The 25,493-nt window shown below is 41.2% G+C and overlaps 1 protein-coding gene and 1 long non-coding RNA gene across 2 annotated transcripts in view; one reads left to right on the top strand and one right to left on the bottom strand.

Annotated features, from left to right (window-relative positions):
- The window catches only part of MAP1B (microtubule associated protein 1B), an 82,113-nt gene extending 72,474 nt beyond the window's left edge, over nucleotides 1-9,639 (bottom strand). The window contains exon 1 of the mRNA XM_075838049.1: nucleotides 9,319-9,639. Within this exon, the coding sequence (XP_075694164.1) occupies nucleotides 9,319-9,499 (181 nt within the window). The 5' untranslated portion in view covers nucleotides 9,500-9,639. The remainder of the gene's footprint in view (nucleotides 1-9,318) is intronic.
- Nucleotides 7,546-18,990, top strand: LOC142660948 (uncharacterized). Its single transcript, XR_012850590.1, has 4 exons — nucleotides 7,546-7,623; nucleotides 17,134-17,232; nucleotides 18,065-18,115; nucleotides 18,728-18,990. It is a non-coding gene; the product is annotated as an uncharacterized LOC142660948 (long non-coding RNA).
- The last annotated feature ends 6,503 nt before the right edge of the window (nucleotides 18,991-25,493 follow it).

Genomic DNA, 25,493 nt, shown 5'->3' with positions numbered 1-25,493 from the left:
CAGCATTTAGTTCATACGGGTGTCTTTTTACGCCGCTGTTTTAAAAAGCAGAGTGTAAAAAGAAGCTCCGTAAAAAGAAGTAGCATGTCACTTCTTGAGGCGTTTTTTGGAGCTGATTTTCCATTGAACACTATGAAAAACGCCTCAAAAACCACCTGAACAGAAGCCTCAAAAGAAGCTCCAAATTAAAAGAAGCTTAACTTTCAGCTTCAAAAACGCCTTAGGGTATGTTCACACGACAGCGTCCGTAACGGCTGAAATTACGGTAATGTTTCCGCCTGAAAACATCCCCGTAATTTCAGCCGTAACGGCATGTGCAGGCGCTTGAACGCCGCATCCATTACGGACGTAATTGGCGCTGCTATTCATTGGAGTCAATGAATAATGGCTCCAATTACGGCCAAAGAAGTGACAGGTCACTTCTTTGACGCAGGCGTCTATTTACGCGCCGTCATTTGACAGCGGCGCGTAAATATACGCCTCGTGTGAACAGACAAACATCTGCCCATTGCTTTCAATGGGCAGATGTTTGTCAACGCAATTGAGGCGCTATTTTCGGACGTAATTCGGGGAAAAACGCCCGAATTACGTCCGTAATTAATGTGTGTGCACATACCCTTAAAATCAGAGGCTGTTTTCTCTGAAAACAGCTCCTTAATTTCAGATGTTTTTGAGTTTGCGTTTGAACATACCCTTAATAGCTTTTTTTCATCAATTAAGGCAAAGGGTGGTCACACCAAATATTGATTTGATTCTGATTTCTCTTCATTCACTTTGTATATTGTTAAGTGATAAAAAAAGCAATTAACACTTCTATTTTTGAAAGCAGTCTTACTTTGCAGCATTTTTCCACAACTGCCTAAAACTTTTTCACAGTACTGTACTATATATATAAACCTTTGATCCATATTGCTCGATAGCTAAGCATATTTGCCGATCAGGATGCTAGGAAAGCTGAGCGAAAACTCTTGTATGACCAGTAATGGTGCCATACTAGTTGGCCGTAAGCTTTTCCATAAAGATGTAAGTAATATAATTTTTAGAGGACAACTCAAAGATTTGCATTTATTGGTGAATTTTTTTTATACAAAAAGTTAAATCAGGTGACAACTTATTTTTGAAAGTTTTTTTTAAAAATAAATGTACACAGATCGTCAACATATTACTACAGAAACAGTTTAGATAAGTAATGTAATATAGTAAATGTGTATCAAAAAAGAAAAATATATAAAGCAGAATTACTTTGTCTAAAGTAAAGGAGGGGGGAGGCCTGAGAGTGCAAGTCATGCCCTTGACAGGACTCAAGAGTTAAATATAGCAGCATTTGCAGCCTGATGATTTCCCCAGAGTTGCAATGCTGTGCACTTATGAAGAATACTGCATCCTTCTAACCAGTGCATAGATCCATAACTAGGTCACCTCCCACTTACTGGCTGAATATGGCTTTACCGGAATAAAATATGCATGGGCGACTATAAGCTTTCAAGATAGGTGGTAAAAACAACATATAGAGAAGAGAAATCTTCTTAGATTGACTCAAAAAGAAAAGGGAAGAACTAGATTGACAGAGAAAGAAGAGAAGCAATCACTGTTTTTCATTTCTAGAGTGAAGCTCGATTTTTGTTAACACTGGCTATAAAGAAAGCGAATGTAACAATCTAGCATATTTATATAAAATCCTCAATACATGTTTGAAGTTTTTTCTTTCATCATATTTTAGACGTATAAAATGTATAATTTGAATACTTGATGCTGTTGACTGATCCACTGTTCTTGTTATGTAACTCTGTTTAGTAATTTTCATAATAGTCTGTTATTTTAGACTGTATTCTGTTGTTATTTTGAATGCACCAAAAAAAAAAAAGCATTCAAAATTGCAGTAGAAACTGCAGCCAAAATGGCATATGTGAATATAGCCTTAGGTCTGGCTTCCACGATGTTAGATCCAAATCTAGGATATTGGATCCAAATTTCCAGGTGCTTGAAGACATGCAATAATATTACCACTGCAATCTCAGTGTTTTATTGCAGCACATATTATCTCTGTGTAGCTCGGGCCTTGTGGAAGTAGGTCTAGTTGGCTCAATAACACCTTAATACCCCTTACAGCTCCCTCATTAAGACATTATTACCCATTTCAAGTATTAAGTAGTCATATGTTCATCAGATCATCCTAATGTTCTTCATGTGCTATAACGGCTAGGTTCACAACGCATTTGGACTCTAAGTTTGGAGGACACATCTGAACAGTACCGCCGAGCGCATGCCTTAGATGTAATGAACTGTATGTCTATATAATAAAGGGGTTCTCTTATCAAGAAAACCCTGTTTTGAAATGACCGATAATCCGCTTTTCTCCGCAGGGATGTTGCGTCCAGAATACCTATCCCAAGCCGTTGAAACTTAGTACTACCTAGATACTAAGCGACTCTACAGACAAAAAATATAGAGAAAGACCTCCAGCTCACCTTGTGTATATATATATATATATATATATATATATATATATATATATATGATTCAGATCATCCTGCACGGATCCTCGTGTCGGCACACGACAAACGGACAACAATAGAAAAAAGGAGGGTTGGATCCAGCATGGATTGTAGATAAAATAGAACGAAGTTCCAAGTTTAATGAACAAAAAATAGTTAGTTAAAAATCAGGACATGGGTTGAAGTGTGAAATCCTGGAGTGTGAGGAAAAATATCGATGATGTGGAAAGCCTACGCGTTTCAGACGCTGCAAGCGTCCTTAATCATGGCTGATGCTGCACAGTCTGGAAATGTGCACCAAAAATAAACGGATTACCAAACCTTTCCAATTCTGCTGGCACAAAGGCTTGATAAAAACTGCTGCATTTGGAGGGCAGCTAACATGTTTCCCAATGAGGTTGGAATTACTGGAGTTGATTGTGTAAAAAGTGGAGGTATATTTGTGCATAATGCCCAACTTTCCCGGAGATAGGGAGTGAATGGACCCCTTATGTGGGGAATTCTGCCTAGGGATAATGGGGCAAAATTTTCTGTACGGTTTCGGGAAGATCTGCCACTATGTAAACACCATCACATATTTTGACTTGGTTAAGTGACATTTCTTATAGAATTTCTCTAATACTAATGACTGAAGCTCTGCTCCACCTCTCACCTCTCTCAACTGTGCCCCATTTCCACCCAAATGTTGTAAACTTTGCGTTTGACTGCCTCGTACACACTACATTGTTGGTGGATACTGTCAGATAGTGTGTGTGATAAGACAGCAAATATCTAGTGTGTACAGCCAGAGAATGAAGACTGGAGCTCTAGTTCTGGGGGAATTGGCACAACTGTTAACTGGATCCATACTGGTGTTTTGAGCTTTTGAGTGTATGCAGACTGTCAACTCATTACTAAAAGAGTCCTTTTGGAAATTTCTTTCCTTGATGGTGTTAGTAATATCACTACGTCTTAATAAAACTGAAAAAATGATATTGTCTAATAGTGTGACTTTCATTGGCAGTTATTGTACTTTATACCTTAGACAGAATCAACTCACTATGCAGATGCTCTATTGTTACAAAATATTGAATTTCATAATACGAATTCCAAGAATTCCTAAAAAGGAAGAATTGTTCTTAGGCCAGCACAGTTTTTGTGGGTCATCTACTTTAGTTAACCTTTGTTTTTATGCGCCTCAGGACTCCATTTGTTAGCTGCTCTCAGCACCATAGGACTGCAGGTAGCCATTCAAAATATTGGTGGTCCACTTCCGCTGATGCCCCCTAGAGTCAGTGTACACAAGCAATTACAGTGCAGCTTTCCGACCAGTACCAGCTGATCATGGAGGCTCATGGCAGTCATGAACACTGGACAACCACTTTAAGGTGGAGCACAGATAACCATATTCAGTTCATTTTAATATTTTTTTAAATAAACTTATTCTGTTTCTTCACAAAAAAATATTGGGAGTCAGTTAAAGGGGTTTATCAAAGCCCATGGACAAGAATGGTTTTGTTTGGGGGAAAAAAATAAAAATAAATAAAGATGTGCTAAATGTGGCAGTATTCAGGGCTTTATGCCTATGTCAGTGCTATCTGTAAGTACATTCCAGGCCATAGTTACAACTAATGCCCATGGATTTCGCTGTAGACATTATACAGATTGATAAAAACGCACAATGACTAGCACTATCAGTCACAACTGGCTGACACAAGGGGAAGTGGGAAAGTACAGCGTGATGGATGGCAGACTGATGGATCAGAGACTACATAAAAAAATTACAAAACGTCTTGTGAGCTATGTCTATGTAATCTTAGAGAACCATTTTACATACCTGCCATAAATATCTGTCCAATTAACACTAATTTACACTAATGGCAACTACGTGCACATACCGTACTGTACATGACTTACTGTAGTAGAGAGGTAAGATCTAGACCATAATGTGACTTTGCAAGTAACAAAATAACTCTTAGGATAAGTCCCCACTTGCATTGTATTGTAAATTGATGCAAATTTGCGGTGCGGAGTCTGTGCTGCAAATCCGCCACATCTGGCCTCACCCTTATAAGTAGTCACTTAGTAGAAAATAAATTAATATTTTTGTTGCTGCAAATTATTAGAGATTCATTGATTATACATGTATAAAACAAATTTTTGTCATTTCAGCTATGACATTAAAACCTGTATCCATAGATCATTCAAATGACCTGCTAATTTGAGTACTATTCTGTGTAAAAGTTATAAAAGTAAACCTTCTGTTATGTTTTCTATTGTCTGAATATGTTTCTACTGCAAAAGTTGCTATTTCATAAAGATATATTTAAACATATTCACCACTTCTTTACTTAAAATCTTGTGTAGCTATCTGAGCTGTGGGAGGGAACAGCTGTCATCTGACAGTTCACTACTACTTACAGCTGAAACTGACCTGCAAACAATATAAAACTTGACACTTCCTGTTTTCTGTCCAATGGGAGAACTAGACAACCCCTTTTCATATGTCCTAGTAGGGCATACGGATGTCATAGCTGTTGCCCATGAGGACTCGGTGCCACCATTTGTATTATCAGTGTAATACAGCATTTCCTCTGCACCAACAATGTGAAGACATTTGCAGCTTCCCTTTCTAAAAACCATTCCTCTTGTCAATAGGGCGTATCCATACAAACTCTGACTATGCCAGCACTGATTGGACAGTGTCAAACTGTGTAGGGACACAATTGGTAACACTTAATTTATTTATACATTTCAAGGAAGTATAACAGAGGAACTGCCCAATGATGCTTCAGAATTGTTATTTCATGGGAAATACAATTATTTACTAAAACGGACATGTCAGAAGAGGTAACAGGTCCTCTTTTAAAGGTCCATGATTTGCTCACTTGCTCCCGTCAGTGTCACAAGAGTTATTTAGGCCTGGCATTTATATTCATGAACTGAAGAGTAGTATAGATTATTCCACAGATAATGGAGCATTGCATAGGATTGTGGAGTACAGAAAAATTATTACTATTAATGGTAGATTCAAGCAGAAGAATACACAGTGGAGGGAGATTCCAATAGGAAATAAAGGCATTCCCTCTATTGGGTGTAGTCTTAAGTCTCGAAAATATTGGATGGCGGAGCTTAGTCTTCATTGTGCTGGCAGAGAACTAGGTACCTGCCTCAGTACCTGGTGGCGGAGCTTAGTCATCATTGTGCTCGCAGAGACCTAGGTACCTTCTTTAGTACCTGGTGGCAGAGCTTAGTCTTCATTGTGCTCGCAGAGAACTAGGTACCTGCCTCAGTACCAAGTGGCGGAGCTTAGTCTTCATTGTGCTCGCAGAGACCTAGGTACCTGCCTCAGTACCTGGTGGCGGAGCTTAGTCTTCATTGTGCTCGCAGAGACCTAGGTACCTGCCTCAGTACCAGGTGGCGGAGCTTAGTCTTCATTGTGCTCGCAGAGAACTAGGTACCTGCCTCAGTACCTGGTGGCGGAGCTTAGTCTTCATTGTGCTCGCAGAGAACTAGGTACCTGCCTTAGTACCTGGTGGCGGAGTTTAGTCTTCATTGTGCTCGCAGAGACCTAGGTACCTGCTTCAGTACCTGGTGGCGGAGCTTAGTATTCATTGTGCTCGCAGAGAACTAGGTACCTGCCTCAGTACCTGGTGGCGGAGCTTAGTCTTCATTGTGCTCGCAGAGAACTAGGTACCTGCTTCAGTACCTGGTGGTGGAGCTTCGTCTACAGTGTACTCGGAGAGACCTAGGTACCTGCCTCAGTATCTGGTGGCGGAGCTTAGTATTCATTGTGCTCGCAGAGAACTAGGTACCTGCCTCAGTACCTGGTGGCGGAGCTTAGTCTTCATTGTGCTCACAGAGAACTAGGTACCTGCCTCAGTACCTGGTGGCGGAGCTTAATCTTCATTGTGCTCGAGGAGACCTAGGTACCTGCTTCAGTACCTGGTGGCGGAGCTTAGTATTCATTGTGCTCGCAGAGAACTAGGTACCTGCCTCAGTACCTGGTGGCGGAGCTTAGTCTTCATTGTGCTCGCAGAGAACTAGGTACCTGCTTCAGTACCTGGTGGTGGAGCTTCGTCTACATTGTACTCGGAGAAACCTAGGTACCTGCCTCAGTATCTGGTGGCGGAGCTTAGTATTCATTGTGCTCGCGGAGAAACCTAGGTACCTGCCTCAGTACCTGGTGGCGGAGGTTAGTCTTCATTGTGCTCACAGAGAACTAGGTACCCGCCTCAGTACCTGGTGGCGGAGCTTAATCTTCATTGTGCTCGAGGAGACCTAGGTACCTGCTTATGAGTCTCTTTTCTTTGATGTGAATGCAGTCTGATCAAAAAATGCTAGAAATTATTTATTACAACATGTGGAATATTTAAGCATGGTTTGCTAATTATCAATATTCCCCTTTAATATGGCGGGGCAGGAAACGAGGTGTTCATCATGATGTCAGTTAATGCTCTCCTAAGTGAATGCAGGTGATAGTATAGGAGAGAACCTCTGTACATCACTGCATAATATGTTGGCGCTATATAAGTAACTGATGTATTTGTCCTGTCACACTGCTCTTCTCCCTGCAGTCTAGTCATTCATTACATACCTATGTACTCGGCATGTTTTTTTTAGAAAGCTGCAACAATTGTAAAAGCAAAGCAGAAGCAATATCGCATATTGACACATACGTATGAACAAAATAACTATTTTTCAAACCTGGCATAAAGACTAATCTTGATACATTTTGGTTGGCATTTATTGTGTATCACGTGACACATTTGTATTGCAGATAGCGATGTTCCAGCTGGCACCATTCCGAATAATAATGTAGCTAATATGGCATATAGTGCTATTGTACGCTATGTACAAAGCACTAGAAAATGATTTCCAAAGGGTACAATGAGGTATATAAGTTACAAGCTCTGAATATACTATATTACCTAGTGCAAATGCTGTCATGGCAACCAATTAGGCCTCTGCTTTCATTTTTCAATTTATACCAGAAATTGATGTAGGGAATGACGCGCAGAATTATGGGTAATACAATTTCATCTTTCTTCCATTGTGCCTTTCCATAAAAGCCTTGCTGGCCACTTGCCCTCCTGAGAGCACAACAAAGGTGTGGCCATGATGACTAGTCTTCCGCAGCTGACTGACGGTAACATAACCACCGCTCACATTTTGACACTAATATGTCATGTACTTAGACACTACAATATCATAATACATTACTAGAACAATGAAGCCTAATTATAAGACTTTGTTACAAAGCACTTTAGACCGTTGCTTGGAGTTTGCATTATAAGGGGGTCGCATATTTTACGTAATTTGCTTTCAATAAAGCTCAGTGACTAATTGTTCTCCTTTTTACTGACCAATATAGGCTTGGGTGTGATCTAATCATTTAGAGTTTTGTATCTAGTCACTGTTCTTGCACAGATGGATTTATTATTTTACATGATTTCTATTACGCATTTAGTTTATTTTTATATGATTTTTGAAGGTTTGGATGATGTTATGGCAGGTGAATGAGGCAGCAGTTTTCTTCCACTGTCACAGCAGAATTTATAGGCAGTGACTACTATACAGCAGATGCTTTCCCCTATGCTGCCTGCATGGACCCTCTTTGTCCACTGTGTGCTGCCGTATGCTGCCGTAGGGACCGCAGTGCGGACTGCACCACGCCCACCAGCCGGCATCTCTCTGCGTTCTGCAAGTGTCATTACTCCAGCCATAGAGCTCTGCTACAAGGGCAATAGACTGCTGTGTTATTGATCCATAGGAAAATCAACCAAAAATCGATTGGAAAATAACAGGCCCTATCATCCTTTTATCTTCCGCTGTCATTGGTACCTGTTTTTGTTAGAATCAAAAGATGGTGACCAGGGCTAAACTGATTAATGTGCATTTAGGCTTATTAGGATAATAAAGGAGCATGACACATATGGATGGCGGAACCTATATATACATACAGCAATGATCATTAACCCTATAGTCATACATATGTCCACATGAAGATTATATGATCTATATACCACAAACCAATGTCTAGGTATAAACCATATCATGCTAAATGAATCATCAAGAATAGTCCAGATGCCATTCTATAAAAATATTACTGCAGCAGAACATCATGACCTCTAAGTCAATGTGACATCCCAATAATCCATTAGCATGCACAGATAGCAGCACTCCAGTGGCTTGCAATGGGTGGGGTACAACATGTGTCCTTGCTGTCTTAGAATTCCCCATGTGGCTTCAAGATACAGAACAAGCAGTGCAGAGCCCACTGAGATCTGGATTCGTACACCCACCAGAGTGTTTCACCAGTTAGTCAGGCAGAAAGTTTCCTTTTCTAGAAATAATTGTATCATCATCCAGAGGTCTCATCTGTATCACACTCCAGTGATTGCAGGTCCACACAGCAATGAGTCAGAGTATAACAATAGAAACACAATGTCATCCCATAATACATACTTCTATACATAGACACTAAATACACCACTTATTATAGAAATACCTTCCAGACTCATGTGCCTGCTCTGAATGACACAGCAGAGGGAGGGGCTGCTTTCTTGCCAACTGTTAGATCTGCAGCCCACCACATTTTCTCTATAGAAAACAGGGAGTGGCTGCATCACATTGTCTTTGTTCCCATCATCAATATTCCTATTTTCCTCTTACAAACAGCAATATTTATACATGATCAGATATACAACAATATTCCAGTATTATCTGCAGCACCAACTCATAGAGCTGCATTATTTCCAAGCAGAGATCAGTAAGAAGCTTGTACTGTGCCACCTGTAGTGCGGGTGGCATTTCCCAGGGAGTGCCAGCTGTCAGTGCTTACCTCTCTCTATATTGGTGATGGCACACCTCAAATGGTCCTCTGTCACTATTTCTCCAATCACCACCAGTAGGTAAGATTTATTGTCTAGGAATCTGTGAGACAGGCTGGGGAAGGTAGATGAAGGGTTCAGGATGCTGATTGATGGGTCAATGTCCGCTCCTGGCTCCACCAGAGTTGCCATCCTTGCAAAGTGCCCCCAGTTGTGCCTGCCTCTCCCTGTGTGTGATCTTCCTCCCCCTCTCCGTTAGGTTCAGCAGCTGAGAGCAGACAGGGAGTGAGCCTGGGAGGGGAGACTGGCTGCCTTTTATATGGAGAGTCTGGGCTGGGACCCTGGGAGGAGAATCACATTAGCTGGCAGTCTATTTTCCAGCATCCACTCTGATGTCATCTGCAGCAAATCATTGCCTCCGGAAGAGGTGCTGAGACAATGCACACAGCAGGGCACAGGGATGTGCAAGTAGATGAAGTTACCTTCTTATTAGGCTTATTATACAGCCTTAATATTACAGTGACTGAAAATAAAGATGTCAAATACTCCACTAACAATGATAGCAAGTCATTATATCAAATGTGTCAAATTCTAATAGATCCTTAATTGTAATTGTAATCATCAAATGTGGTTTGCAGAAGTAGTTGGTACTGGATTTTATCTTATTATCATGCCCATATAGAATTATTTGTACCATAAAAATTCAAAGAATCATGTGTAGGACACTAAATTTTTAACAAATGTGCTCTGGTCACTTATAGTTAGCTTAAAGGGAGATTCTTGTGGGGAAAAAACCCCCCCCAAAAAACAATTTTTTTTAATTTTTCAGTAGGGACTTGTACAGACTTCCTAATGTATCAATCTTGCTTCACCTAAGGCTGGGCCACTGCCTAGCAACAGGCACTGCAGTTTAGAGCGACTGTGCTGCATCTCCATGCTCCTGGGCACTAGGGGTGTGTATTGATGATACCCACTGATCCAGAGTGATGGAGAGATTAGTATAAGGAAGGTAACTATATTTTTTAAACATTTTACTGCGGTGATTTGGTAGAAGGAGCAAATTAAGGCCAACACTAGAGATACACAACGATATATTGTAACAATAGATTATTTTCCAATTGGAAAACCGAAGATCGTAAACTAACCAAGAATGACTTTAACCCCTTAGTGACCAGCCTATTTTAGGCCTTAATGACCAAGCTATTTTATAAGTTTTTCTATCGTCTCATTCAAAGAGCTATAAGTTTTTTATTTTTGCGTCGACGTAGCTTGTTTTTGTGCGGGGCAAGTTGTATTTTTTAAAAGCACCATTTTGGGGTACATATCATTTATTGATTAACTTTTTGGGGGAATAGAAAAAAACAGCAATTTCGCCACTCTTTTTTGCGTCCTACATTTACGCCGTTTACCATGTGGTATAAATAGCAATAACTTTTTTTTTACTTTTACTTATCCAAGTGATTCTGAGATTCCAAACATTTTACATTAAAACATTTCCACCTAAAATAAAATGGTAAAAGATCACTAAGGCTTTGTTCACACGTCATGTAATTGCTGCGGATTTTCCGTCTGCAGCTTATTACAATAACAGCAAACTGGATGACAATTCACAAATCTCATTCACAAACTGTGGAAAATTTCCATTCAGAAGTAGACCTGCGGCACAGATTTTCAAATCCGCCTCATGTCAATTTATGCTTCGGAATGTATACGCATTTGTTGTTGATTTTCCCTATTGAGTTCAATTGGGAAGTGAATATCCGCAACAAATACAAAATGTTGCAGTACTTGCTGCGAAATAGCTGCAAAAATCGCAACTAGGAAAATAAAAAACACTATATCCACTTTCAAATTAAAAAATACCATACTCACCTCACCGGGTGCTCCCATAGCGATGCATTCCCACTCCCTGGAAGGTCTCTGTTGAGCCAGCCTCTGGCATGGCCTAGCAGGCATTAACTAGAGGCAGCTCTGTACTCTCGGCAGCATGCAGTGCACTCTCAGTGGCTACATTAGAGCAGCGAGTGCTGCTAGCATGAGAGACACTTTGTTTCAAAATAAAGGAACACAGGAATAATGTATCAATCCTTTAGTTCCAACTGAAGTTTTTTCAAACAGTAATGACTATGATTTCTTATACCCAATTTCATATTGGGAGGTGCACTCTCCGCAAATATTGGAGGAAGAGACCTGGTGTTCCCCTGGCTGCTTTTACCTTATAGTGATCTATGTTGCCAGAGCTTTACAATAAATACTGCTATTGTTAAAAATAAAATATAACAAATAAATAAAGCGCAGAGGCATTCAAAAGTATTTACCACTGGTAACTAAAAACAAAAGACTCATTGCTCAACCATAAGCGCAACAATACTGGGCTGTGCAGTGAATTGCCTAAGGGCATATTTGAGAAATTTACACCATACATTATCAAGTGTAGGTCTGAGGAACATAATCGGAAAATAGCTTAATTCTGGAGCAATCCATTAAGGCCCCATGCACACGACCGTAAAAACGCCCGTAATTACGGCCCGTAATTATAGGCCCATAGACTTCTATTGGCCACGGTTAGCTTCCTGTTTGTGTACGAGAAAGTGCCCGGGCCGTTTAAAAATATAGAACATGTCCTATTTCAAACCGTAATTACAGCACGGGCAGGCCCATAGAAGTCTATGGGGCTCCCGTAATTCCGGCTGGCTACGTGTGTGCACCCGTAATTACGGGAGCGTTGCTAGGAGACGTCAGGGGATTTGAATTTTTGAATAAAGAGAAGCAGAGAAAATGGTGTGTGAGCGATCATGAGACATCATTTCCAGCCCCCCTTTTTTTACGGGTCCGTAAATACGGGTTAAAAACATGTGACAAAAGACCCGTATTTACGGCCAGTATATATGGAAGGGAAAAATTACGGTCGTGGCATGGGGCCTAACCAATGTGGTGTGCTCCAGGGAGATAAACGTAATAATCTGGTTTTGCCACTGTAAGCACCTTACTGTAGCAACTTGATCCATGCACCTCCCCTCTCTATTCCCACTTTACTATTAATTTGGTGGCACACGCCAAATGGGATTTGATAATATAATAGAGTGTTCTTAATGAAGGACTGCTCACCCTATCCCTGTTAGGTACAACATACCGTTCTAACCAGGTCCATCTTCTTTATCTAGAGATCCTTTGATCCTAATGCTTCTTGCCCTTCGTTTCCTCACAATTAGAAGCCAAGAACCCTCTAAGAGGTATTTCTATATTTATTAACTAGAGGCAGACCTGGGAGCCTTTATTAGGCCCCTGGCTGCCATAGAAGACACCGGCACCCTGCAATCACATTGAGCCCCCTCCCTCCAAAACCACTCATATGCGGTGCTCGCTATTGAGCGCTGCATCTGAGGGGTTAAACGGGCGAGATCGATACTGACACCGATCTCGCCCCGTTCGAGCAGGGCTGTTCCCTGCTCTCAGCTACCTCTGGTAGCTGAAAGCAGGGAGATTTAACTGCTCCTTGCTCTATTTATTCTGACGCAGCGCCGTAAAAAGGCTACTGCATTGGTATAAAGCCCGTTAGTGGCCGCCATAAAAACACCTATGGGCGGTCAATATCATTTCATTTAAAAAAAAAAATGTAATAATCAAACTTTGCATTGGTAGATCTACAACTTCTTAATATAGTATAATAACCATTGTTGACTCGGCAACCAGTATATTCACCTCTCTATCCCCCGTTGCTATGTTTTTTTCCCCCAGCATACAAATCCTGCGGGGACTGTAGCCATGTCAGGTCCGTACAACTCACTGCTGTGCTGTGTAAACGGACGTCTTCCTGACCTGCTCAGCGAGCGTGCGCCCTTTATCCTCCTGAAGTACTTTCTGCTAGTAAAGAATATGCCATTAAAGAGGTAAACTCAAGCACTCCTTAGGTTAATTTGCAAAAAAGTGGTTTTATTTAGAATAAGGCAATAAATAATAACGTTTCGGCCACAATTTGGCCTTTGTCAAACACTGCGGATTAAAAAACAACATAGTAAACATAAATAATTTTGCATGATAATATGAGGATAACATAATAGTAGCTCATAATAATGATCAAAAGAAGAAAAAGAAAATAATGAAAAAGTAAAGGAAAAAATGACTAGACCATCCCAGGACTAGGAGTAACAGTGTATAATCGCTCATATATAGATATAACATTTATAGTGTTCTCCTATACATATAGATAAACGTATCTAAAATGCTGTTAGGGAAATGAATCAGGAAATATTGAGCATGACAGAACAATCAAAGCAGCAGATATACAAATGCAAAGAATCTTGTAACGTGAAGTGAACTAGGATATGTAGTAGAGTCCGTATGGTGCTTACCTATTGCCGCTGGTCAATAGAATATAATGTTGGTATATGACGCTAATTGTATAAGGTATCTTGTACCATGGGTATGCGTAACGAGGGGAATGTGGGTATGGTACCTTAAATAGTAGATTATGGGCATCATGACCGGATGTGTGGATGCGTCCGTTACCTGGAGACTCTATGGTTGAATAGAGACACTATGGTAAGGGCGCCGGAGGTTCGCGCATGCTCAGACGTGGTCGTGGTCGCGTCTTTTTAAGGAATTCTAAGTATACGTGCATGCGTGCTGTTGGCTACGAGATGCAGTCATGAATAGGGATAGGATAATAATACAAAAGGTAATGTATTTAGACGATGTATTGAGGTATGGACTGCACCAATGTATTGGAATTGAAAAAAAATGTTTAATATGGATGTATGGATGACTAAAGATATTATTTTAATAATATAAAAAAACCTGTTAATTTGAAAAAGCCTGATAATTTAAAAAAAGGATACCCATGATGGTATTGAGAGGCGGCAATAGGGACCGATGGATATTCAGCGAGCCTGAGGGGAAAAAAAATAGAAGGATGTTAGTATATTGGAATATTTGGAGAGTTATAGAAAGCTGTGTATATCATAGTCACGATTGAGGCCACGTGGTGTAAGGCATTGTAATTTATGAATCCAATAGGCTTCTCTCTTTTTCAGTAATTGGATTCTGTTGCCTTCCCTTCTGGGTTTTGGTACCTGTTCAAGGACCTGAAATTTTAGTTGTGTAATGTTGTGGTTTGCATAATGAAAGTGGTAGGGAATGGGTAGTAGAAGATTTTTGCAGCGTATAGTGGATTTGTGTTTCCCAATCCGGTCACTGATGGTTTGTGTAGTTTGCACCACGTATCCGAGACCACATGGGCATTTTATAAGATAGACAACATATTTGGAGTTACAGGTAAAGAAGTCTCTGACAGGGAAAAGTTTTACGTGTGTGTGGGTGATGTATCCGGTCTCCCTTGAGAATGTTGGAGCATTGTGCACAATGTAAGCACGGGAATGTTCCTTTTTTGGGGGTTCTTAAAAAGAGTTGTCTCTGTGTCCTAATCTGGGATCCCTCGTCTGCCCTCACTAGCTTGTCTCTGAGGTTTCTAGGTGGTCTGCGATTACATGGAAGAATAGGTGTCTGAAAGTCTTCTACCATGGGATAAGCTTTGGAAAGTATATTCCAGTGTTCTCCTGATGATGTTTTGGACTTTGTTGGCTACTGGGTGGTAAGTGTGTATGAATGGGATACGCTTACCTATTGGGCTTTTGGTCTGAGTTTTGGGTTGCAGATTCTTTTGTATTATAGATTCGGGGTAGCCTCTCTCTATGAATTTACCTGCCATTTCTTCTAATCTAGTGTTCTGCATGGGGGCATCCTCCACGATTCTTTTTACTCTCTTGAACTGGGAACGTGGAAGTGATTTCTTTGTGGTCATGGGGTGACAGCTGCTGAAGTGTAGCAGGCTGTTGCGATCAGTTTCCTTTCTAAACAGATCTGAGGACAGAGTACCTTCTGGGGATTTACGAATTAGAGTATCCAGGAAGCTGATAGCATGTAAATCTTGATGTAACGTGAACTGTAGTTCTGGAAAAATGGAATTGAGGTGTGTGTGGAATGTGTCGAGGGAATCCAAGTTGCCATCCCATATGCAAAAAATATTGTCAATATATATTTTCCAGACAATGGAGTGGTTGGCAAAGAGAGGGTGTCTATACACATATGTCTCTTCAAAATCGGCCATATAGCAGTTTGCATATGGGGGGGGGCAACATTGGATCCCATCGCTGTACCTTGTTTCTGCAGGTAGAAGTCGTCTTCGAACATAAAAAAATTGGCTGTTAGTACAATGTTAAGTAAATCCATATAAAATGGGATTAATTCTGGGGCCACTTCAGAGGTAGACAATGATTTTCTAACCGCTACCATGCCCTTATCATGTTGAATGGAGGTGTATAAACTAGTGACATCCCAAGTTACCAGAATGCAGTCCTTAGGTAAAGTAGTCAATGCTCTAATTGTTCTCAGGAATTCACTGGTGTCTAATAAGAATGATTTGGTTCTTTTTATAATGGGTGTTAGTATTTTCTCCAATAAAATGGAGAGAGGCGATAAAATGGAGTCTGTGGATGCAACTATAGGTCTACCTGGTGGGTTGTAGAGTCTTTTGTGTACTTTAGGTAGCACATAAAAGACCGGAGTAATGGGATGTAGGTTCGTGAGGAAAGTAGAGGCAGATGTGTCTATGATGTGGTTCTCCAGATAGGGTGCAAGGGTAGTTTGTATATTTTGTGCAATTCTATACTTAGGATCATGTTCTAACTTTTGATAAATCGATGTATCTTGGAGTTAGCGGTGAATTTCTTTGACATAATCGGATCTGTCCATGATGACTATGGCTCCCCCCTTGTCAGCTGGTTTTATAATGATGGTTTTGTCTTCTACCAGAGAGTCTAGTGCCTGTCTATCGAGGTTATTAGTGTTGGAAGGGTATCTATATGTACCTCTAGAGATATCATCTTTGAAAATTCCCACGTCTCGTTCAACTAATTGAATAAAAGTTTCTATAGCAGGGGCATTTCTAGGAGGAATAAAAACACTTTTATTGTATAGACCCAGCGTTTTCAGGTCCACCATAGAATTGGTAGTTCTGACAATTCCGATGTCACTAGATAAAGTATCTGTAAAGTATACTTTGAGTCTGACAGTCCTAAAAAATGTTTGGAGGTCCAAGTCCATCCCGAAGGTGTCATATTGATAAGAAGGACAATATGACAGGCCTTTCTGAAGGAGTGACGTCTGTGCAGGGCTCAAAGTTTTAGAGGAAATGTTGATTACCAGAGATTTGTTCCTACCTGTGATCTCGTCGTTACCATTTGATGATTTGAGCCTATAGCATTGGCCGCCCCGCCTCGTCCTCTTCTTCCCCTCCTTGGACGCTGGTCTAAAAAATGACTTGGATTGTAGTTGGAACCCTCTGCTCCTGATCCCGATCTTGAAGAATCCCTGGAGGATGATCGATTTCTGTTGAAACGATTGGCGTAGGAGTCTCTCCATTTGTAGACTCGATTGTACTTGTAGTCTTCAGTATCCCTGAGAAATTTCTTTCTTTTGGAGTTCTCCACCTCCTTCCGATGCTGCGTAAGTTGAGAAGATATTCGGTCCTTGAGTTCCGTAAAAACTTCTGGAGTTAAGGTATCCTTCAATTGTTGTTCTGCTGTTTTCATTTGTTCTTTTGTCTCAGAAATGGATTTATGTAGATGAGACACTGTAAGGGTCATCAAATCAAAAGAACATTTGTTTAAAATTTGTTCAAACTGCTCACTGTACTCTTTGTCTTCACTGAAGATGGTTGGACGTGTGGACATACGTAGCGCACGTGGATTACGTTGGACTCTTAGATATTCGGCAATTGTTGCACAATGCAATTCCCAATTTACCAAGCGTCTCGATTCCCTTTCCAGGTCACGAGATTTGACTTCAGATGGTGCCGTCTGGAGAAATTTCTTGATAAATTCACTCGGGATATAATTGAATTGATTTCTTCTTGATTATAGGAAAAGGTAAGACTTTTGCAGGTGCGCAACTGAAAGGGTATATTCAATGTTGATCAAAATCTGTGGCACTCTGCAAGTTCTTCTGGGTGCTTTGGGTAGGGTTCCCACCCCGTAAATATTAAAGAGGTAAACTCAAGCACTCCTTAGGTTAATTTGCAAAAAAGTGGTTTTATTTAGAATAAGGCAATAAATAATAAAGTTTCGGACACAATTCCGCCTTTGTCAAACACTGCGGATTAAAAAACAACATAGTAAACATAAATAATTTTGCATGATAATATGAGGATAACATAATAGTAGCTCATAATAATGGTCAAAAGAAGAAAAAGAAAATAATGAAAAAGAAAAGGAAAAAATGACTAGACCATCCCAGGACTAGGAGTAACAGTTTATAATCGCTCATATATAGATACCCACACACACGTAAAACTTTCCCTGTCAGAGACTTCTTTACCTGTAACTCCAAATATGTTGTCTATCTTATAAAATGCCCATGTGGTCTCGGATACGTGAGGGAAACTACACAAACCATCAATGACCGGTTTGGGAAACACAAATCCACTATACGCTGCAAAAATCTTCTACTACCCATTCCCTACCACTTTCATCATGCAAACCACAACATTACACAACTAAAATTTCAGGTCCTTGAACAGGTACCAAAACTCAGAAGGGGAGGCAATAGAATCCAATTACTGAAAAAGAGAGAAGCCTATTGGATTCATGAATTACAATGCCTAACACCACGTGGCCTCAATCGTGACTATGATATACACAGCTTTCTATAACTCTCCATATATTCCAATATACTAACATCCTTCTATTTTTTCCTCCTCAGGCTCGCTGGATATCCATCGGTCCCTATTGCCGCCTCTCAATACCATCATGGGTATCCTTTTTTTAAACTATCAGGCTTTTTCAAATTAACAGTTTTTTTTTATATTATTAAAATAATATCTTTAGTCATCCACACATCCATATTAAACATTTTTTTCAATTTCTATAGATTGGTGCGGTCCATACCTCAATACATCGTCTAAATACATTACCTTTTGTATTATTATCCTATCCCTATTCATGACTGCACCTCGTAGCCAGCAGCACGCATGCACGTATACTTATAATTCCTTAAAAAGACGCGACCGCGTTTGTGCGAACCTCCGGCGCCCTTACCATAGAGTCTCTATTCAACCATAGAGTCTCCAGGTAACGGACGCATCCACACATCCAATCATGATGCCCATAATCTACTATTTAAGGTACCATACCCACATTCCCCTCGTTACGCATACCCATGGTACAAGATACCTTATACAATTAGCGTCATATACCAACATTATATTCTATTGACCAGCAGCAATAGGTAAGTACCATACGGACTCTGCTACATATCCTAGTTCACTTCAGGTTACAAGATTCTTTGCATTTGTATATCTGCTGCTTTGATTGTTCTATCATGCTCAATATTTCCTGATTCATTTCCCTAACAACAGCATTTTAGATATGTTTATCTATATGTATAGGAGAACACTATAAATGTTATATCTATATATGAGCGATTATACACTGTTACTCCTAGTCCTGGGATGGTCTAGTCATTTTTTCCTTTACTTTTTCATTATTTTCTTTTTTTTATTTTGATCATTATTACAAGCTACTATTATGTTATCCTCATATTATCATGCAAAATTATTTATGTTTACTATGTTGTTTTTTAATCCGCAGTGTTTGACAAAGGCCGAATTGTGGCCGAAACGTTATTATTTATTGCCTTATTCTAAATAAAACCACTTTTTTGCAAATTAACCTAAGGAGTGCTTGAGTTTGCCTCTTTAATATTTACGGGGTGGGAACCCTACCCAAAGCACCCAGAAGAATTTGGCACCCAAAATCCCAGGTCCTGCTATGCCAGAGGATGGATCCCCACAACAGTTTCTGAAATAAATTTTTTGGGGGGAATTACCCTAAACATGGGCATAGTAAAAAAAAAAACCTCTATCCGCTCCTATTGGGCTACCAGCGCTATCCATTGCACGCCTGTATTTGCAGCCGTTATGGCCCGAACGCGCTATGAGACTCTAATGTGTTTCATGCATTTTTCTGACAATACACAAATCCCCCCAAGAAGTGACCCAGCCTATGATCGCCTCAACAAACTGAGACCCCTAATCTCCCTCCTAAGTGACTCATTTTTCAATTTATACACCCCAGGCCAAAAACTAGCGGTAGATGAGTCCCTTATGTCCTTCAAGGGCCGTCTATCGTTTCGCCAATACATCCCCTCCAAAAGAGCCCGATACGGAGTGAAACTCTATAAGGTGTGCGAGAGCACAACGGGCTACACCTGTGAATTTTTCATTTATGAGGGCAGGGACCGTCACCTTAATCCCCCAGGATGCCCAGAGGATATTGGCATTAGTGGGAAAATTGTCTGGGAACTCATGGTGCCATTCCTACAAAAAGGGTACCATGTGTACACCGACATTTACTACACCAGTGTCCCCCTGTATAAGTCCCTCCATGCTGCGAATACAGGGGCCTGTGGGACGGTACGAAAAAATAGAGTCGGCTTCCCTCAACGACTGGTGTCCAGGCGACTAGTAAGGGGTGCGTCACTCTCATTTGCAAGTGACCAGTTGCTCGCTGTCAAATGGAGTGACAAAAAGGACGTGTACATGCTCTCCACCGTGCACGAGGACACCACAGTGGCAGTAAGAGAGAGGGGCGCTACCTCTGATAAGAGGAAACCGGTCTGCGTGATGGACTATAACAAGTTCATGGGGGGAGTCGATCTATCTGACCAGGTCCTACAACCGTACCTGGTCAAGCGCAAAACTAGGGCCTGGTATAAAAAGGTAGCGATCTACCTTATCCAAATGGCCACTTACAACAGCTATGTGCTCTACAAGACCCAGGGAACGCTCAGTTTCCTCCAGTATCAGGAGAAAATTATAGAGCACCTCCTGTTTGACTCCCCCGCACCTAGAGACTCCGAGTCAGAGGATGTCAAAAGGCTCACTGAGCGCCACTTCCTGCACCCCGTCCCTGCCTCTGTGAACCAAAGATACCCCCAAAAGAGATGCCGGGTGTGCAGTAAACACGGAAGGAGGAGCGATTCCCGGTTTTACTGCCACATGTGCCCTTCAAATCCAGGCCTGTGCAACTACCCCTGTTTTGAGACGTACCACACCGTTTCTAATTATTAATTTTATCTATAATTTAGGGAAAACCAAAAAGGGTGGGGTGGGGGGGATTCTTTTTAGGGAGTCAATTTCATTTATGCATATTTTTTTGTTTAGTTTCTGTGCTTTCCAAGGGAGGGAGGGATTCTCACGGGGAGGTTTATTTATTTCAGACTGTAAAACTAAATTTCCCCTTTATGATTTTTTTTATACAATTCTTGGACAATTAAATCCTGGACTTATTCACTCACAAATGAATACAGTTTATTGTGCAGGAGCCCACATCTGTCTATTCAGAACATGGACCCCACAAGTGTTCTTGAAATAAAAAATAAATGTGGGCATTGCATTTATTAGTAGATAAATCCAACACCTGCGGCCCGTGCCGCCCCTGAATTAGTGGAAGTCGTGCATTTTAGCAATGGTTACAAGAATAAATTGGGGATGTATTTCCTTTTTCTTATGACTATGTCCTGCCACATACAGCTGTTACATTCCTAATTCTGTACCGTGATACGGGCATGATATTTTTTTTTGGGAGGATCTCTAATAATTGAGCTGTTCCTTATCAATACACCATGGGCTTTGTAACGGTTCTTATGGAAATACTGACATCATTTTGGGGATTAGTGATCCTTTACTGTTCCTATAGATGGTTTTGGGCATTGCCCCTCTATATATTCTGTAGGTGATTGGTTGTTTTGTGCACATAGCGGTTCCTACCTCGCCGGGCAGGGGCCTGTTATGGTGTACCGCGTCACTTGGCACGTTCGTCCCTCATATAAGGATTGATGGAGCTAAAGAGAAGTTGTACAACCAATCACTGAAAAAAACAGCTTGTCTTGACAGCCCTACAGGTGTTCTAATATCTAGTGAACAGACTCGAGTTTGCAACATAGTTGGATACATTTTCCTCCATTTGTTTGAAGATATTGCCCGTCACTCCAGTACAGTTTATATTTTCCTCTCTGACTGATTTTATATTAGGACAGAATTCTGTCCACAATGACATCATAATGGCACCAACTGCTTCTTCAGCAAGACATAGTCATAAGTACAGGCAAATACGTCTATTGCAACATGTATCCATTATGAATACACGGCTTCACTTCTCTTCTGTATGCCGCACAAATGTATTAATGTGGCATATTTCTAACAAAATGACCTTCTACCACGTCTCCTCTATTTCATGTGGAAACGTAATAAGAGTTTGAAGAAAACATTATATACCCATAGTGTCTGAAATGATACCCATTATTTCCTCCTTTAAAAAATGTTTGGTCCGCATGCCCACTGCACCACTAGATGAATACCTTTAGGGGTTTAGTTTTTAAAATGGGGTCATTTCTGCGTGGTTTTTTTTTTTGTTCAGGCAGCTCAATGCCTCTAAATGCATGATATGGGGACGAGAATTTATTCAATTGTGCCCTGAAAGCCAAAGGGTGCTTCCTCTCTTTTTGGCCCAGCCACACGTCTAATAAGCAGATTGGGGCAACAATGAGAGTATTTTTGAAAACAGGAGAAACCGGGTGATTGATTTTGGGGTGTGTTTCTTCATTTTCATGTTCGCTTTACAAAGAAATCGGTCTTCAAACTGATACTTTTATGAAAAAAGTGAAGTTTAATTTTTTTTCACCTGCTATGCATTAAATTTAGCAAAAAACTGTGCGGTCAAAATACTTACTATACCCCTAGATAAATACCTTAAGGGGTCTAGTTTTCTAAATGGGGTCGTTTATGGGGAGTTTCTATCGTTCTGGTAGTTCAAAACCTCTCCAAATATACAGTGGGGCCTAAAACATTTTCAAGCAAAATATGAGACCTCAAAGTCTCCGGGTGTTCCCTTCCTTTGGGGCCCTGCCGTGTGTCCAGGCAATGCATTAGGGTCACAATGTGGGCATGTTTGAAAACAGGAGAAACAGGGTGATAGATTTTGGGGTGTGTTTCTTCATTCTCATGGTCGCTTTACAAAGAAATCGGTCTTCAAAGTGATACTTTTATGAAAAAAGTTAGATTATATTTTTTTATGCCTGCTTTGCATGAATTTTTACAAAAAAACTGTGGGGTTAAAATACTTACAACACCCCTTAATAAATACCTTAAGGGGTGTAGTTTGCAAAATGGTGTCACTTGTGGCGGTTTCCACCATTCTGACACCTATGAGCCTCTGAAAACCTGGCTTGGTGCAGGAAAACCAAATGTACTTCAAAATGTATAAAATTATTACGAAACTTGTAAGTCGTCTAAATTGCTAAAAAAAAAAATAGAGTAAAGAGATGGAAATATATATTTAATAAAAAAAATTGTACTGTATGTATGTACATATGTGAAATATTGCCGTTAAAAATAGGGAAAAATGACAATTTTTACAAAATTTCTTCAATTTTTCTATTTTTTAATTTCCGCAAATCGTATCAGTCTACTTTTACCACTAAAATAAAGTACAACATGTGACGAAAAAACAATGTCAGAATTACTTGGATATTCAAAACTTTCGCTGAGTTATTCTCTGATAAAGTCACACATACCAGATTTAACAAATCTGGCTTGGTCATTAAGGCCCAAACAGGCCCGGTCATTAAGGGATTAAAAGGTAAAACAACCAGTCGGTATATATTGCGACAGCATTTGATCACTAATACTATAAATAATATTTTATTTTTTATTTTTTAAATGAGAGGTACACTTTAAAGGAGTTGTACCATCAGGACAATCTTTGTCCATATACCCTATTATATGCTACTCTCCCTCTGGCAAGCCCGGCACCTCCTTGCAAGGAAAAGAACGGCATGCAGTCACTGCAGAGGAATGTGTGGCTAGCCGTTGCTTCCCCCGGCGATAACCGCTAATCACCAGGGGTGAGAGAAGCGGGATCCGGCGCAAAAGCTGGCTTCTTAGTGAAAATGGGTTGGGTTGTCTTCTGGAAGTCATGAGCTATGATTAAGAACTGAAAGGTTCGAAACGCGTAGGCGTTCTCTCCCAGGATTTTTTAATTTTTTGTTTTAATTTTGACTTAAATAAACAGTTTTGTATTTTTTCACATCATATAATGTGCTGGACTTCTAACTTTTTTCCTGTCTTCTGGAATAAGCTGAAGCAGTCTGTAAAGCCTGCGGCAGGCCCCGCATCTGCCAGCGGTCCCAGCTGCCGGGTCTTGTACCTCTCTCAGCCGGCACCGTCTTCTGCGGCTCACGGCCGCCAGATCCCTAGTGCGCTCCCGCTCCAGCTGCCTCATAAAAGACTAGTGCGAGCGGAATTCTAAACTTACCCAATCACCCCTGCTGTTTCCCAGGACTGTTTAAGGCACCTCCTCCATCTCCCATCTGCGAAGGTTCCGTAGCCTCTTCCTGAAACCTGTGACGACTTCAGTATCTGTGTCCAGTGTCCATGATGACTTCAGTATCCATGTCCAGTATCCGTGATGACTTCAGTATCCGTGTCTAGTGTCCGTGACGACTTCAGTATCCGTGTCTAGTGTCCGTGACAACTTCAGTATTCATGTCTAGTTTCCGTGACGAGTCCAGTATCCGTGTCCAGTGTCCGTGACAAGTCCAGTATCTGGACAGTAGTCCAGTCAATACCATTGCCACTGTAGCGTCCACGGCCGCGGACCGTCTGGATTACTCACCCCCCGACGGCCGCAGCCATGGATCTGTGATCTCCCACTTCCTGCTGTGTCCCGTAGGGTGCGCACGCACGCTCCTGCCCAGTCTTAAAGGGCCAGTGTGCGCAATGAAATTAATCATCTATTAGCCTATGATCATTCTGGACTATAAGAAGGGCCCTGCCCCTTTTACTCCTTGCCTAAGCAGCGTTGTGTTTACCCGTGTTAGTCTTGCAAATGGTCCCTTAGTGTTATCCTGTTCCCAGTGTTCCCGTACCTGCTACCTGTATCCTTTATCCCGTGCTTCCTTTATTCCTGTGCCTTAGAAAGTTGGAGCCTTGTTGTGCCACCGGTCACGCCTGCTGTGTTACACCACGCCTGGTGTCTGCTGCCAAGGTCCCATCTGAGACTAGCCGTTGCTACTATCTGAACTACTACAGGTACCCTTGTGCTTGTACTATATATACATTGACTTGGTACACTGTTTGGCAAACTACTATCCCGCTACAGTGGTACGCCCCAGTGGGTCCACATACCCACAGATCGTGACAGCCACGCACCTGGACTTTGCTCCTGTTACACCTCTGGCAACCCCACAAATGGCTTCTTCATCCACTCCTCAACTTATCACAGCTCCAGTCAGCTCCGGAGCCAGAAATTCATTGCCACTTCCACCCTGTTTGCGATGGAGAAGCAAAAACCTGTCAAGGCTTTCTTAACCAATGCAAAATACATTTCAAACTGCATGCACATCTGTTTCCATCAGATCAGACCAAAAGTAGCCTTCATTGTTTCCCTGTTGTCCGGCAAGGCCCTGGCATGGGCAAATCCTATCTGGGAAAAATGAGGAACCAGAGTTGTCTAATCTGCAGCTTTTCATGGACACTTTCCGCACCGTGTTTGAGGATCCTGGCCATACTTTGTTAGCCGCTGCTTCGCTTCTGTCACTCCGCCAAGGAGAATCGACAGTAAGAGAGTACGCCATGCAATTCTGTACCTTGGCAGCAGAGTTTGCTTGGAACAATGTTTTTGGCAACCTTCTAGCAGGGATTAGCCAGTAGAATCAAGGATGAATTGGCAGGTCGTGATCTTCGACCTCCCCTGAATGCCCTCAATACTCTGGCTACACGCATTGATATGACCGAGAGCACTTCCAGGATGTTCTTCGAGAAAGTCCTGTAGACTGGCACCTAATTTTTAGAGATCCCAGTAACCTCCTTCTTATGTGACCTCTGAGGAACCTATGCAGGTTATTCGGGTCAGACTGTCGGATGAAGAGCAGCAGCATAGATGTGCCACTAATCTCTGCATGTACTGTGAAATGAAAGTGTCATTACGTGTGTCAGTGTCCTCAGAAGCCGGGTAACTCCAGCGCCTAGGGTTGATAGGTGAATCTATGTCCTTTGCAAAATTCACTCCAAACTTTCAATTACAGTACTTATCTGCACAAGTGGAACATCTCACCCAGTTCCCCCTTATCT

This window comes from Rhinoderma darwinii, chromosome 1, assembly GCF_050947455.1.
Source record: "Rhinoderma darwinii isolate aRhiDar2 chromosome 1, aRhiDar2.hap1, whole genome shotgun sequence".
In the NCBI taxonomy this organism is placed as follows: domain Eukaryota; kingdom Metazoa; phylum Chordata; class Amphibia; order Anura; family Rhinodermatidae; genus Rhinoderma; species Rhinoderma darwinii.
Note: the sequence above shows the minus strand (reverse complement) of the source record. Positions and strands in the feature narration are given on the sequence as shown.